Raw genomic sequence first — 14,888 nt, 5'->3', positions numbered from 1 at the left:
TTGTATGCGAGCGAAGCCTCGGTCAGAAGGCAAAAAGTGGGCAGGGGATGATTAACAAAAAATGTGTGCGTCGTACTTGCACTCGCACACACATTATGCTTCACTTGCTGTGCCTTCGTATTTTTCTCTCCTCTGCCAATGCTTGGCGATCGAATCAGTTCGTAGCAGCGATAGCGGCGGAGGCTCTTCCCGTTCTATATACGTAATTGGTATGTTTGTGTGTGCTGTGCCAGTACTAAGGAAATCATTGCGCATTCAATGAGAGATTATTTTTAAGTGACATAGTAAGCACTCTACACAGACTGCTCCGAATTGGGTCACATTGGTTCGACAAACGCTTTTCAGACTAGAAAGAAAAATTAATAGGCCACAGTGCACTGCAGTGGTAGCAGTTCACAGTTGAGTGCTTTCACTTGTAATATGTAATTTCAGGTCTCCCAAAGTTTTGCAAAAAAAAGTATAGTGCATTCAGTTCATTTGCAATTAATAGGATATAATAAAAATCGTTTTCATTCAGAATTCAATCGTGGCCTGGCATAGCTCAACGAGCATACATACCCAATATGTATTATCTCCGCGCGGAGATATGTACATACATATGTCCTTTTCGAGCATCTGTTGAATTAGTAAACTTTGCGAAATACGGCCACATTATTTGTTATAAATAAAACAACTCGTATGCTTATTTCCATCTCAATTGTTGGTTTTTGTAATATACAAGTATGTACGACTTGGATTAATTTTCCTTTTTGGTTCGAACGATTTCATACAGATATTAGCTATCGTAATTACTGTGACAGCTCTGCTTATGTCTCGGTGCTGAAGAGCCACGGCTGTACTAGGAATCCTTAACACAGAATTAATTCATAAATCTAATACATACATATGTACATTTGTATATGCATCTGTGTACACACATACATACATACATACTTCAGAGCAGAGATTAAGCCGTTCGGTATCTTAGTGAAGAAAGAAGCAACTTACTAAGAAACTTAGGTTAGTTTTAAATTTAAGTTTAAAGCGACAGAAGCAACTAATTCAAAATTCATTCTTTAATTTGGTTTCACATACAATATGTATTAGTGTTTGTGTGCCCTACATACATATGTATGTATATGTATAGTATGTACATTTACATAAATCTAGTATACGCATTTGCTATTTGGATACAATATTATTTTTGGGTTTCGGCTAAGCATTTCCAGTCTTACCCTTCTCGTGCTATTTTGGCAGTAGCAACAGGGTATTTAAAAGTCTATTCTTGTTTTAAAATTGTTGCTCGAAATTCAGCAACAGATCTGTTTGGGGCTGCTCTCTGAAAAGAGCACCCATGATGTTTTCAATGAAATTTGTATACAATTTAATAACACAAAATACAACATATTGTACTGAAATTGAAATTGGGTATTGGTTTGGTATTGTTTTTATGCGATACATCACTAGAAATGTTTGGTGTTTCTTATCCATTAGAAAATAGAGGGATAGAAAATTTGTAATAAAACTAATTGAATAGCTTGTTATTTTTATATACTTATCAGGTTTCAAAGGAGATTTTAATGGAATTGTATAGAAATATGAGTATATATTACAACGCAAAAAATAAATATATATATTTTTTAAAACTTTTGTAAAGTTGTTTTGCCTTGCGCTTTGCTATCTAGGTAAGTAATCCATAAGTATCTTTTCGAACACTTAAAAGCAAAATAAAAGCATTTCAATTCGTACGTATGCGTTATGATAGCTTCTTCAACCGGCTTCAAGTAGATTTTGAAAAGCTCTGACCTTTCTGCAATCAATTCATGATCGAATCAAAATCAAACTAGATTTTTGTTGCTCCCTTTATCTATAAAGTTGATCCCAACAAATTGGTTGCGACAGTCTACATATGTATGTACACACATACAAGTATAAACATACGTCAATCAATCAAAAGCCCCGGGCTCAGCCGCAGGGTAGGAGTATGAGAGATTGATTTTATTTTAATTGTTCAGTTATTCACTTTTTCTCATGCATATAATCATCTTCCTCCACCGCATTCGTATTCTATTCATCTGTGAAAATTGCACTTCCAGTGCCTCACCTGATGGGGGGGAAAGTCGAGTGCACATAATAAAAGTTTTTTTGCATAATTTATGCATATGGGTGTGGAACAGTCTCGGAAAGTTGATAGTTTGTGAATGAGTTTGAATTTGTTGGATTTGTTTGAATTATATAACTCAGACTGCGAGAGAGGGGGAGAGATACACACTTGACGCCATACTCTATACCTAATTGTTTGTTTGAGTAAATAGTATTGCGACATTGGAAAAATGCAAAGTGGCGCCCATTTATACAGCACTTATCTAATTAGAGTGTTCGAGTCAATGGAAAAGAAAATTGACAAATCAGCGCATATGCTGTAATGATAAAAGTCCACAAAGTAGATGGATATATACTCGTATGTCTGGGCCTATTTGAATTATAAACATAATCTGTACAGTGAGTTCTAGGGTTTGATATCCAGAAAATTTTCAAATAATCGCTGAACTTCTTATAAAATAACAAAACTATCCCTTGCTGGATAGGAGCTCATTAACTTACACTCTCAATTTAAAAGAATATCGATTCTATTCCATTGCTTTAAACATTTAAAGCCCTGTAAAAACTCATTTGATGAAATTTCAGATTATTTTGAAAAACTGTTTACAAAATACTCATAAATATACAATAACTCGTTATTGTAAGAAACAAGAGAGTTTTTTGTTCCGCAGCAGCTGCATGATATAGTGCTCCGAATTAAATATCATTTCCTTAAATATCGTAAAATTCATATTTTCATGTTCATAAACGAATATATTTGCCTACCAACAGTGGTTTTTCCATCGATCAGTCCTATGGGAGCTATGCAAAATATTTGAGCTGGATATGGTTTGCAATAGACTTTCTCTGCTTGGGGATAAGACAAGTCGTCACTAATCTAGTTTACAGCTGGTATGGCTCAGAAGTTGTCGGTGATAATACGGACAGACGGGAATTTCTATATTAACTCGTCTAATCATTTATATGTACATATATATCATCGCATCTGTATGTTAATACACTTTAAATTTATACTTTTCAGTTCAGTCATTTTGTGGATTTGGTGATGTGCTACTAGGTAAATATCACAAATAAAATTCCCCCAATGTGTCGGAGGCATTAATAGACGTCATTGTACAACTTTGTCTTAGGCTTTCTTATCTTTTAAGATCAGTTAAAATTGTTATATTAAGTTCTATAATATAATCGACAGAATTATTGTTGATATTCTGAATAAAAAACAAATAAAAAAAATATATTGCACATACTATATAGCTGGGTATAAATGTATTTCTAAGTATCGTCAGGTTGATGAGGTGGTGCGAGAGCTTACTGTATGAGGGAAGTAGACAAAAAGAAGGAATACGTAGTGGAGAGCTCAATATCTCGGTGGCGTGGGTGGCGGGGGCGGCGCTTAAGTGAATGATTGCCGTTGAAATGAGCCTAGTGTTATGCACAAACATCCCAAACGGGCAGAATAGAGGTAGACTAAATTGAATGAAAAGATTTATGGCGTTTACGGACGCCATACGGCGCCATCAATTGCCATTAGTCAAGTGGGCACTCAGGCTAGGTTAGGTGTAGTGATGATCGAATTAAATGGGGCCAGTGGACAAAGTGGACAGATTATAACTGTAGATATGTACTTTAATTTGCACAAAAGCCTACCATATGGCACCAAAGGCTAGGAGCTTCGCTGGTAGCCCAGATTAAGTAGAAAAATCAGTCCCAGTACAAATACGCTATAGAAGGTTACATTGTAGAGGTTTAGACGACTGAGCAGTCCTTTCACGCGACTCGGCGTCTCACTTTTGTACAGATCCTTCTCCTGCATATCAAGCAGATCCTTCCAGCCCACTACTTGCGGCCGCACAACAAATAGTGCATTGACGGCCGCTCGCAAGCCGCTGTCCACAGCGCCTCCCATTAGATTACGATAATAGGTTCCCACTGCAGACGAGGATGACCAAATGATGCGATTCCAGGGCCTTATCTGGGGCTTGTGGAGCGTAACACTCAGGCCAAAGCTGTTCTCATTATAGTCGATAGGTTCCAGCATTTCCTTACCGAAATGCTTCGCCAGTTGTTGGAGTACAACGCGCCGCACATCCCCATCCTGCGCCGGTGCGTGCAACATGTATCCAGAGAAGGTGGCGGGCCGGTTCTCGTGGCCCACAATAAAAGGGGAGCTACACAAAAAGTGCCCCGAGTAGCCTAGCAAGTCCCAAAAAGACTTGCTGTAGCTGACACTGAATTGTGTGATCACGCGCTTGGACTTGACTGCCACTCGAGGCTCCGCGCGAAATCTTTCGGGCATGGCCGGCATAAAGTTGATCTGTTCCACGTTGTTCCAGGGGATGGCCATAATGACGGCTTCAGCCGTGTAGCGATTACCAGAGGAGTCCGTGACCAGCACATAATTCTTGAAGTGCTCTACGTCAGTTACCTTACGATTGGTATAAATTCCAATGTTTTTCAACTTTTCGAGTATTGCACTCACGAGCTTCTTGCTAGAGATCTCAAACATATTGCCCGGAAAGTTGATGTATCTGCCAATTGTTGACTTTGCAATGAAGAAATTGTCTATTGAGAATACTTACAGATCAATTATCATACGCAGGCCGCCGCAGGAACTGCACACGCACATAAACTCATCGTAGTTGACCTCGCTGGCATCCACTCCGCACACTAGCTCCACCACATTCAACATGAAGCGGCGGGACTTGTTAAAGAACAAGCTGCCACAAATGTGGTGCTCCATGGTCGAAGCGCGCTTGCGTAATCTACACAATTTTAAGAAATAAAAGTAAATATTGGCAATCCAAGATCCATAATCTTCCATAAATAAAATTGAACAATTTCTCTAAATTAGAACACACATAAGCCCAAGACATACGTGTACCCTTCTGTGCTGTGACATTTTACATACTGGGAGGTCTCAGTACGCATCTGGAAAAAGAGGAGAGATCGAAGTACGACACTTACTTATAGCGCGCTGACTGGAACTTCTTCATGCGTAGATCCAACATATCTATGTAGCGTGTCAGCTCGATCTTTGCCGGAACCGAAGTCAGTCCTCGATCCAAGTCCCAGCAGCGCTTAAGTCTCGAGATATTCGATAGTCGCTGATGTGGTGCCACATGAAATAGATTCAAGAAGGTTATCAATCGCTGCTGCTCGGTATTTACAAAGCGGGAACCATCCACGCTCAACAGACCGCCAGGTACACTGTTCTCGTCAAGGATTATAATGTTCAGCGATTGCTCTTTGGACAGAATTTTCACGGCCGATGTCAAGCCAGACAGCCCTGCACCCACTATAAGCACATCAAAGTCCGGGGATTGCGTGCCAAATGGTAGATTCATTTTACTAAAATCTTCCATTTCTCCAAGTGTTTTGAATTTAGGAATGACATTTTTGGCTAGGTTGTCTGCATTTTCCGGACGTATCGATAGTGCTGTTCAATCAAAGAGTGCTTTGTACATACATACTTGTATACAAGTATGAACTGCAGCATATTTTTGGGCTGCATATTTATAAAAAGCGGCATTTTTCATAAGTCTTTCAAGCATACCCAAGTCATTTGAATTCCCAACACCAAAGCTAATGACATTAATAAATTAAACGATTCTAATTTAGTTTTGTACACTATGTTTCCCCAATTCAATCATTTCTTGACATAATCCAATATAAGCAAAATTGTGCTTTCCGAGGGCTGTACAAGTGGTTCAACCAAAACTAAAAAGTCAACAACGCAAAAGCTCACCACTTTATCAAATAAAAGAGTTGAAGGCATACTTTTCCGCAGACAACATTTAAATCTTTGAACGTGCATCTGATCTGATATGATAGATTAAATTATTTCTAATTAATTGTCCAATTGAATACATATACAACTGAACTGAAATATAGTAATCAGTCCAAAGCTACTACATAAAACAAGAAAGGAATGCTAGAGTCGAGTGGGCTCAACTCTTAAAAAAAAATTGTTAATAGCTTTTAACGTTTTCGTAGCTTCATAAAGGTCAAATGCATCTTACAAGTAACATTGAACAATACAAATTTGGCGAATAAAGAATAACTTTTTTGTTTGATTGGACAATCCCAACACATTTTACATAATGTGGCTTCACATGAGTATAATCCAATTTGGATTACTATATAGCGCCAAAAATGTTAAATGACTAAACGAGGGGCTTGGATGTTCGAATTCATATGTTTTTCAATTTTATGTTCATGGAGGAATGTAACAAATAATCCTTGTGCGTCAAAAATATATCTTCAAATACGTTCAAATACCTGCATTTGTATGGGTGAATACATAGGACAGTAATTTGCCGGCAACGTACATAAATGAATGTTAAAATTGATTGCCCAATCTTATATACTTGTACATACATACATAGGTGTCTCAATCAATAAAAATCGATGGCCACGTTGTAATAGCGGCAGCTGGCATTAGTTTGTGCGTGTGTTGCCTCAAATATAGTATGCCTGCAAACATTTTCATTTCCATCCCTCGAACCACTAAGTCGGTTGCAAGCAGCTGCAGCTGCCGAGTACTAGGGGATCGGACTTATCAGCTGGTTTTCGAATCTGCAGCTGAAAGATTCCGCTTGCTTGCCTTGTTCTGGTGGCCTTTTGAAGCTGCTCGCCCAGCTTATCGCTTATCATTTTGTTGTGGAGCGCAAAAAAAAAAAAAACACAAGAATACTCAAATTCCTAATACCCTCCACATTATGCGAGTGATCAAATTAGTCAAATTACAAGTATACTAACTATAATACTGAAATCCGACAAGAATTTGTTCTATATTAGAAGTGGACGATGAGCGCACAAACTGAGTGACAGGCGGGAAAAATTGTGTAAAGGATAAAAAACGCAGAAAATGTGTTATTCTGTGAATAATAAAACGAATTGCTATTTGCAATATATGGCTGCATTGCTTACAAATTTTATTATTTATTAGGTACACAGATGAATGATAGAACAACGTCCTGTAAAGATGTATCAACAAAGTGCTCTATGTCTAGATAATAACATGAATTTAACAAGATGGTCTTCCCGCAGCCCGGTCACCTCTAATTAGCTCGCCTTGCCGTTGTGTTGCCCGTTTAGCATGGTGTTCAGTTCCTCGCCGGCCTCTCCGCTCGGCTCCCCACTTTTGCCAAAGTTCTCACCATCTGCAATGGTCTCCAGCATCGGTTTATTGTGCGTCTCTGGAAGCAGTAACGACAGCAGACCGGCGGTGAATGAGAGTGCTCCACACATGAGAAACGGCAGTGGCTGCCAGATCTCGCCTAATATATTCACATAGGGTGCCAGTATGCCGCCCACACGCGCTACCATAGAGGAGGCGCCTAATCCCACATTGCGCACCACCGTGGGAAACTGCTCAGCGGTGAAGATGTACACCGTTCCATAGGAAGCAGTGATGGCCAGTTTTCCCGCCATCGCACACGTGATGATCAGCCAGTTCATAGTGCTGGGAACCAAGACACCCAACAGCAAACTGGAGCCGGCTAGCAGCATGGTCCCACACAGAATAGAGCGGCGTCCCCACCTGTTGAGAGTGAGCAGCAGGAAAATGTACGCGGGTATCTCCACAGCGCCAGAGATCATGAAGTTAAGCAGAGCGTTGCCGCCCAGATTATTTGTATTCCAGGACAGTGCATAATATACACCGCTATTGACAAACCAGTCGAAGAAAATGAGAAGCGTCTTACGACGCAAATTTGGATAGCGTAGGAGGTCTAGTACCGAGGGCTTGGGTTCCTTGACGGCGAGAGCATCCTGTTTCTTTTGCTCGGCTACTTCCTCAACCAGTTCGTCGTAAATATGAGTCGGTATCGTAGCCCCATTGATACGCGCCGCCTTTTCAATAATGACAAAGGCCTCCTCCTTGCGCCCCTTCAAGAGCAGCCAGCGCGTCGATTCGGGTACAATCCAATAGTAACACATAAAGAGCAGTCCCGGCAGTGTCAGAGCGATCTGTAACCAACGCCAGTCGTGTATGAAATAGGCAAAGCCAGCGAGCAGCATAAACCCTACTGAGAAGAACATTTGCATAGCCACGCCCGCAAACAGACGATACGAGGCGCCCACCATTTCCATCGCTATCACATAGGCTACCAGAAACACGCCCGAGGTGGTAGCGCCGACAATCATGCGAGATATCGTGTAGGTGAAATATTCAGGTGCGACAGCCACAATTACGCCGAACACCAACTGGATAACAAGCGAGGCAAAGAAGGTTGGCTTGCGACCCAGTTTGTCGGACATTTGGCCGAATATGAAGCTGCCTAGGAGCACGCCCACCATAAACAGAGAATCGCTGGTGGCCGAGAGCGCGCTGCGGCCACAAACCATGTTCCATTCGGTGACAGCGCTGTTTGCAAACTTCCTCTTGTCATAGACATAGCGGCTGCAGTGCAGCCTGTCATTCACAGCGGTATCTGAATCTGAATCGGTTGAATTGTTGTAGTCACGGTCGTAGTACTCACAACTCTCCCATTTCCCGGTCTCATTGTTCAGTGGATAATGGAGAGGCCACTGCGTGAGCGGTAGTGAATCGTAGCTGGCCGTCGAGGCATCCTCGAACGGCAACAAGCAGCGAAACTCTGGACGGGCCAGTAGAAAGACGCCGGCCAGCTTATGGAAGGCACAGATAATTGCGGGCAGGCACAGCAGCAAGTAAATGCGTCTCTGATACCTTCCAAATTCGCCCAGGTGTTTGATGACGTCGTCGTATCCCATAGCGATTAGTTGCAGCGATACGTCTTAGCCACGCCAATCTCACCGTATAGCGCTACAGAAACGTGCCAATTTGCGATTGCTCGGTCGCTAGTCTTCGTTAATTTATCTATTTTTCGGTTTGTTTTTTTTTTTTTGCTTTTTTGTGACGCGTTTATGAGCGCTCTTCAACAGCTGCCGTTGTGCGTTTCGCAGTCGTATGATTCGACCAAATGTTTGTTGTTCTTGTTGTCTCTGTTGCTGTTGGCCCTGCGTGGTTCATTGCTCGCACGCCGCTGCTGGTAACGGTATTGGAGTCGAAGGGGACGTATGCGCAACCCGTTAGACAGCCTGTTGGGCAACGCGTTAAGTATACGCCGTGTTTGTCTACGTATTCTGCTCAGAACTTGTTTGACTTGGCCTGTTTGTTTTACTAATGAGCGAATGTTTTACTCGGAGCTAGACTTCGGAGCTCTAAGCTATAGGTGTTGCAGTAAATGCTTATCAGCACACACTTTCCCGCTAATTTTCCCGCCGGCCGAACAACCACTCACGATCTTCGTCGGCTTGCAACTAACCATACGGAGCTGTGCGCGCATGTTCCAAAGCAGAGAGCGGAATGCCAGCCAGCTCTTTGGTGCTGGCTCTCGCTGATTATGCGGTTTAATATACATAAGCAGTGATGCCAACTTTTCGGAAGAAAAAAAGCGGTTTTGACGGGAAGGAGTATGAAATCTAGCTTTAATGTTGGCAATTCTACAAAAATGCAGTGAAAAACTAAATATATTTTTAAAAACAAGTGAAAAAGCTAAAGCCGGGTGTCCCGACTTTGAAATACTCCGTACATATGTTTACAATAATTAGAAAAATTAAAAAAAGAGGAAAATTTAAAAAAAAAAATTGGATCGATTTTACCTCTTTCGGTATTCGAACTCACGTAAAGGGTGTCTAATTGCACATTTACATAGCAACTGCGTCTGTGTGAGTGTATGAATGCCTATGCGCATCAATTCGTGTCTGTGTAAACATGTTAGCAGTCAACCAAACAGCAACATCAACAACAGGGTCTGCCACGCCTCCTTCTGCCTGTTACATTTTTCACTTCCCGCAAACCTAATATACTCTTGTACATTTCATGCACAGAGTATAAAAATCAGAACTCCAGAAATTCCTGCATCGTATTTTCCGCCTATTCCGAATTTTTTCTGCAGTTGGATTTCAAAAACGTCTAGATTTGACGGGAAAAAAGCCAAATTGCCCTCCCTGAATATAAGAGAGCTGCTTCAACCCCTTAGAGTAAACGTTTGTTGTGTGGCATTATCTGTATGTATGTATGTATGCGGTAGCCTGCCAGTGGTAGGTATTATCTGATACTCTTGAAAGATAGAGCCAGTGCGAAAGAGAGAAAACACGAACATGATATGCTTGTCCTAACGCATCAAATGTGAAGAATCATGCGCTACAAAACACTTAACGAAATGGACAAGCTATTTATGCAAAATTGGTTTCAGTTTTGAGAAAAAATTAAAATTCACAAGCAATGCTCAAGTTTCTGAGCAGTTTTCAGTGGAGAAACCATAAGTTCCAACCACAATTTCACACAGTCTGTTAATTTTATTCCGCCACTCCAAACAAAACGAGCAGTATTGCCTTTATTTTAACACTCACAATATGCGTCGTTATAACGCAAACTATTTGTATACCCATAACTCAATAGATGTGTGCACGTAATTGGTGCGAATGTATGTAATGTATGTAAAAACCAGGCAAAAGGAAATATGTATAACAGATCCCACAATAATGTTTATCAGTATGAAAGATAATATACAAGTATTGATGCAGCCAGGGACCTATGTACATACATAGTACATACTGTGTTTCCTTTTGTATAAACGCAGGTAACTGGGGAAGTATAAGAGCTAGAATCACCAAAATGCTTGAAGCATGCTCATATTTTTCGATGTACAGTTTGCTGTCGCTATCCGATCACTAATTGTACTTCGTTAAATTTAATTATCACATGATAGCCAGCCCACACACTTCATCTACAAAATTATATTTTATGCTATTCTTGGCTGTTAAATTATCAGAACTAAGTTTATTTATTTTGTATTATCTAACTTTTTTGAGTTCGCCTTCGACAACAGTTCCAAAAAGGCTGACGAATCACTTGAAAATGATCTTGTTTGAAATTCTTTAGCTTTCTTAATTAATTAAATTGAATTAATTTTTTTAATCATTTGGCATAAATGCTGAGAGTACAGGAAAGGCTATTCGGTCAAATGGTTTACTAAATGGCAATAAGATGAGCAGAACTCAATCGCTTAACAGACCTTCAGAAATATATTATATGTATTTTAAAGTTAGTCGTACGAAATATGCAGGTTTTATACTCTGTACATGAAATGTACAAGAGTATATTAGGTTTGCGGGAGCTGAAAAATGTAACAGGCAGAAGGAGGCGTGGCAGACCCCACAAAGTATATATATTATTGATCAGCGTGACAAGACGAGTCGATCTAGCCCTGTCTGTCTGTCTGTCCGTCTGTCCGTCCGTATGAACACCTGGATCTCAGAGACTATAAGAGATAGAGACACCAAATTTTCCACAAAGATGCGTTATGTGTGTATTCTATACGAGTTTGTTTTATTTTTTTGATTTCCCCCCCACTTCCCCCCTATGGGGGTTTTCCCGATTTTCCATTCGTATAATCGCCTATATCTCGGAGACTATAAGACCTAGGCACACCAAATTTTAGTCCAAGATGCCTTGTGTGAATACGCAGAAAATGTATATTTTGGAATTCCCCTCCCTCCCCCCTCTCCCCCGCAAATGCGATTTTCTCTAACTCCCGTAATTCTTGGAATTTCGAACTAAAATTTTGCAAATACCCCCAGTTAGTAATTATGTGTCCGTATGCCAAGTTTCACTATGATAGACCGATTTACCAAGAAGTTATAGCCATAAATATATTTGCTGCTGCAGCGCTGCTCAAGCGCTGCCCGCGGCTGTTGTCGATGTTGCTGTTTGGTTGACTGCGAAAATGCTTACACAGACACGAATTGATGCGCATAGGCATACATACACTCACACAGACGCAATTGCTATGTAAATGTGCAATTATACACCCTTTACGTGAGTTCGAATACCGAGAGAGGTAAAATCGATCAAATTTTTTTTTTATTTTCTTAATTTTTTTTATTTTCTATAATTATTGTAAACATATGTACAGAGTATTTCAAAGTCGGGACACCCGACTTTAGCTTTTTTACTTGTTTCATACTAACTTTAGATCCACTTCTTCAATCTCCAATTAGTGAGTCAGTCAGGCAGGACAAGCTGTTTTAGATACATACATTTTCACTTTGCACAAACCTTATATACTCTTGTACTATATACATATTTCAAAATCCATTCATTTTCTACCAAGGCAAGTGGTGTTAAAACACCTACATACATGATTACACAGTACTATGTATACTATGTATACTATGTTCTCCTGCTGCAAGAGAACCCTGGCAATTTCTCTTAAAATACCGCACGAAAGCAAAATGGATCACACTCGTAATGGACTCGTACTCTTTGGAATGCATTTGCAACATTGTTAGGCCACAGAGAATCTTGTAAGTTTTTGCATTATGTGTGTAATGGTTTTGCACACGACTTATGAATGTATTTGCAGTAATCGGCCCAGTTTCGCGGACGAAGTTCAAGTTCAAAGCAATGCAAATTTAGGTGCAATTTACAGAGACTGTTGACAAATGCACTGTAAAGATCTTCGACTTAGTTGATTTATGCATTTACTTGTGTAAAGATGTGCGACTTGTTTACCACTTATCGCTGCAAATTGGCAATTTCTTCTAATTTTGCGACCTTAGTATATTAACTAAATGAATTTTATGAATCAATTACTTTTCTGATCTACTGTCTCGTTCTTTCGTGATGAGAATACTCGAGGCGTAGACAACAGAGAAGTAAACAAACAACTGATAAGACTAACACGTTTTTCGTTTAAAATTAGAACTACCAGGTCTTGCCCGCCTCTGCTGGGCAACGTACTTTTTGCTTACAATTATATATTTTTTACCACATGCTATTTCTCTTTCGACATTATGTTCATCTCCAGATAGGTTTCTATAGGGACAACCAAAGAGAAACTTAGTTAGTGCAATAAATACTAATTATGAATATTCGTACGTACTTATGTACATACATATGTACCTATATGTACATATGAATGAATGACAGTGATAATCAGAATCTGAATCTACAATTAAAAGGTGTACAATTTGGCAAAGATTTTGTGGTAAGTGAAAAATGTAACAGAGGCGTGGAGGCGTGGCAGACCCCACAAAGTATGCATATTATTGCCGAGTCAAGCCGAGTCGATATAGCCATGTCTTTCTGTACTTCCGTCCGTCCGTATGAACGCAAGGACCTCAGAAAGTATAAGAGCTCGAATAACCAGGTTCTCCTAAGGTCGATAAAGTTCGAATTTTGTTTGTTGTTGTTGCTGCTTTCGTTCAACATAAACACGCAGAGACACGATTCTGATGTAAATTTATTCTATTGAAATTGTACATAAACACTTATGTATGTATGCATGTGTTGAATATTTTTTATAATTAATTTAATTAATTAAATTTTTTAATAATTTTTTTTTAATTTTCCTTTTTTTTTTGTGGAGAGTACAGGATATTTTACTATCGGGCTTGCTCGACTGTAGCGTTCTGTCTTGTTTGAATATCGTTCAATACAAAATTGTAGATTTAGTTGTGTTGATTATGTATCAAAGATTTTAATTTTCATTTAAATTTACGAAATTTATAACACAAACTTTTCAATAACTCAAGCTGAGTATGCAGTATTTTTTGAATTTTCAAACAAACCTTGAAGGCTGTTTTCCCCATCTTCGAACTATCAGAAATCGCTTCTTGAATATACAAAACAAGTTTAAAGTCGATCGGTTGAAAACGCGGGTTTTTCATAGAAACCCTAAGGGGTGTCCTAATACAATATACACAAAACTCAATATATAGAAACAATGTCTTTTCAATAGCAATATGTTTACTTTATTTCAACGGACTTTTCTCTACCTTTTCTTAATAACTTTATTTCAACGGACTTTTCTTTACATTTTATAGCCTGTACCCAAAGGGTAAAAGGCTATACTAGTTTTGTGCGAATGAATGTAACACACAGAAGGAGACGTGGCAGACCCCCAAAAGTATATATGTATATTCTTGAACAAGCCGACACGATATAGCTATGTCCGTCTGCCCGCCCGTCTGTATGAGCACAAGGATCTCAGAAGGTACAAGAGTTAGAATGACCAAACTTGGTATCTAGCTTTCCCTGAGCCCTAGGCAGGTCAAGTTTGTTTTTATACTCTGTACATAAAATGTACAAGAGTGTATTAGGTTTGCGGGAGCTGAAAATATAACAGGCAGAAGGAGGCGGGGCAGACCCCACAAAGCATATATATTCTTGATCAGCATTTGTATTCTATACGAGTTTGTTTTTTTTTTTTTTTTTGAGTCAATTCGAATACCGAGAGAGGTAAAATCGATCCAATTTTTTTTTTTATTTTCTTAATTTCTTTTATTTTTTATAATTATTGTAAACATATGAACAGAGTATTTCAAAGTCGGAACACCCGACTTTAGCTTTTTTACTTGTTGTTGTTGCTGGTTTGGTCCAACTTATTGCTGCATCCATACATACACGCATTTAAGCACGCATAGACACGTGGTGTAAATGTATGCTGTTAAAACTGTACAAAAACATGTCTTCTGTGTATGTATTAAATAAATGTTCCTTATTAATTTAATTAATTAATTTAATTTTTGTCAACATTTAATTTTTATACTCTGTTCATAAAATGTACAAGAGTATATTAGGTTTGCGGAACTGAAAGTGTAACAGGCAGAAGGAGGCGTGGCAGACCCCACAAAGTATATATATTCTTGATCAGCATGACGAGAATAGTCGATCTAGCCCTGTCTGTCTGGCTGTATGAGCACAAGGATCTCAGAAGGTACAACAGCTAGAATGACCAAACTTGGTATCCAGGTTCCCCTGAGTTTGTTTTTTA

At 39.4% G+C, this 14,888-nt stretch overlaps 2 protein-coding genes across 3 annotated transcripts; both read right to left on the bottom strand.

The window, feature by feature from the left end:
- Positions 1–3,687: 3,687 nt before the first annotated feature.
- Positions 3,688–5,470, bottom strand: LOC115625497 (probable flavin-containing monoamine oxidase A). Of its 2 annotated transcripts, XM_030520557.1 has the most exons (4): positions 5,279–5,470; positions 5,047–5,186; positions 4,662–4,844; positions 3,688–4,610 (listed from the first exon to the last, which is right to left on the bottom strand). In XM_030520557.1, the coding sequence occupies exons 2-4, from the start codon at positions 5,088–5,090 to the stop codon at positions 3,746–3,748; spliced, it is 1,092 nt and encodes a 363-aa protein (XP_030376417.1). In that variant the 5' UTR covers positions 5,091–5,186; positions 5,279–5,470; the 3' UTR covers positions 3,688–3,745. The 2 variants fall into 2 exon arrangements, with proteins under 2 accessions (XP_030376417.1, XP_030376416.1); XM_030520556.1 differs by having other exon boundaries at positions 5,047–5,470.
- A 1,523-nt stretch (positions 5,471–6,993) lies between these two features.
- Positions 6,994–9,353, bottom strand: LOC115625181 (organic cation transporter protein-like). The gene has a single exon (XM_030520146.1). The coding sequence runs from the start codon at positions 8,815–8,817 to the stop codon at positions 7,147–7,149; it is 1,671 nt and encodes a 556-aa protein (XP_030376006.1). The 5' UTR covers positions 8,818–9,353; the 3' UTR covers positions 6,994–7,146.
- Positions 9,354–14,888: the final 5,535 nt, after the last annotated feature.

Source organism: Scaptodrosophila lebanonensis, unplaced genomic scaffold (assembly GCF_003285725.1).
Source record: "Scaptodrosophila lebanonensis strain 11010-0011.00,11010-0021.00 unplaced genomic scaffold, SlebRS2 tig00000072-arrow-pilon, whole genome shotgun sequence".
Lineage (NCBI taxonomy): Eukaryota > Metazoa > Arthropoda > Insecta > Diptera > Drosophilidae > Scaptodrosophila > Scaptodrosophila lebanonensis.
Note: the sequence above shows the minus strand (reverse complement) of the source record. Positions and strands in the feature narration are given on the sequence as shown.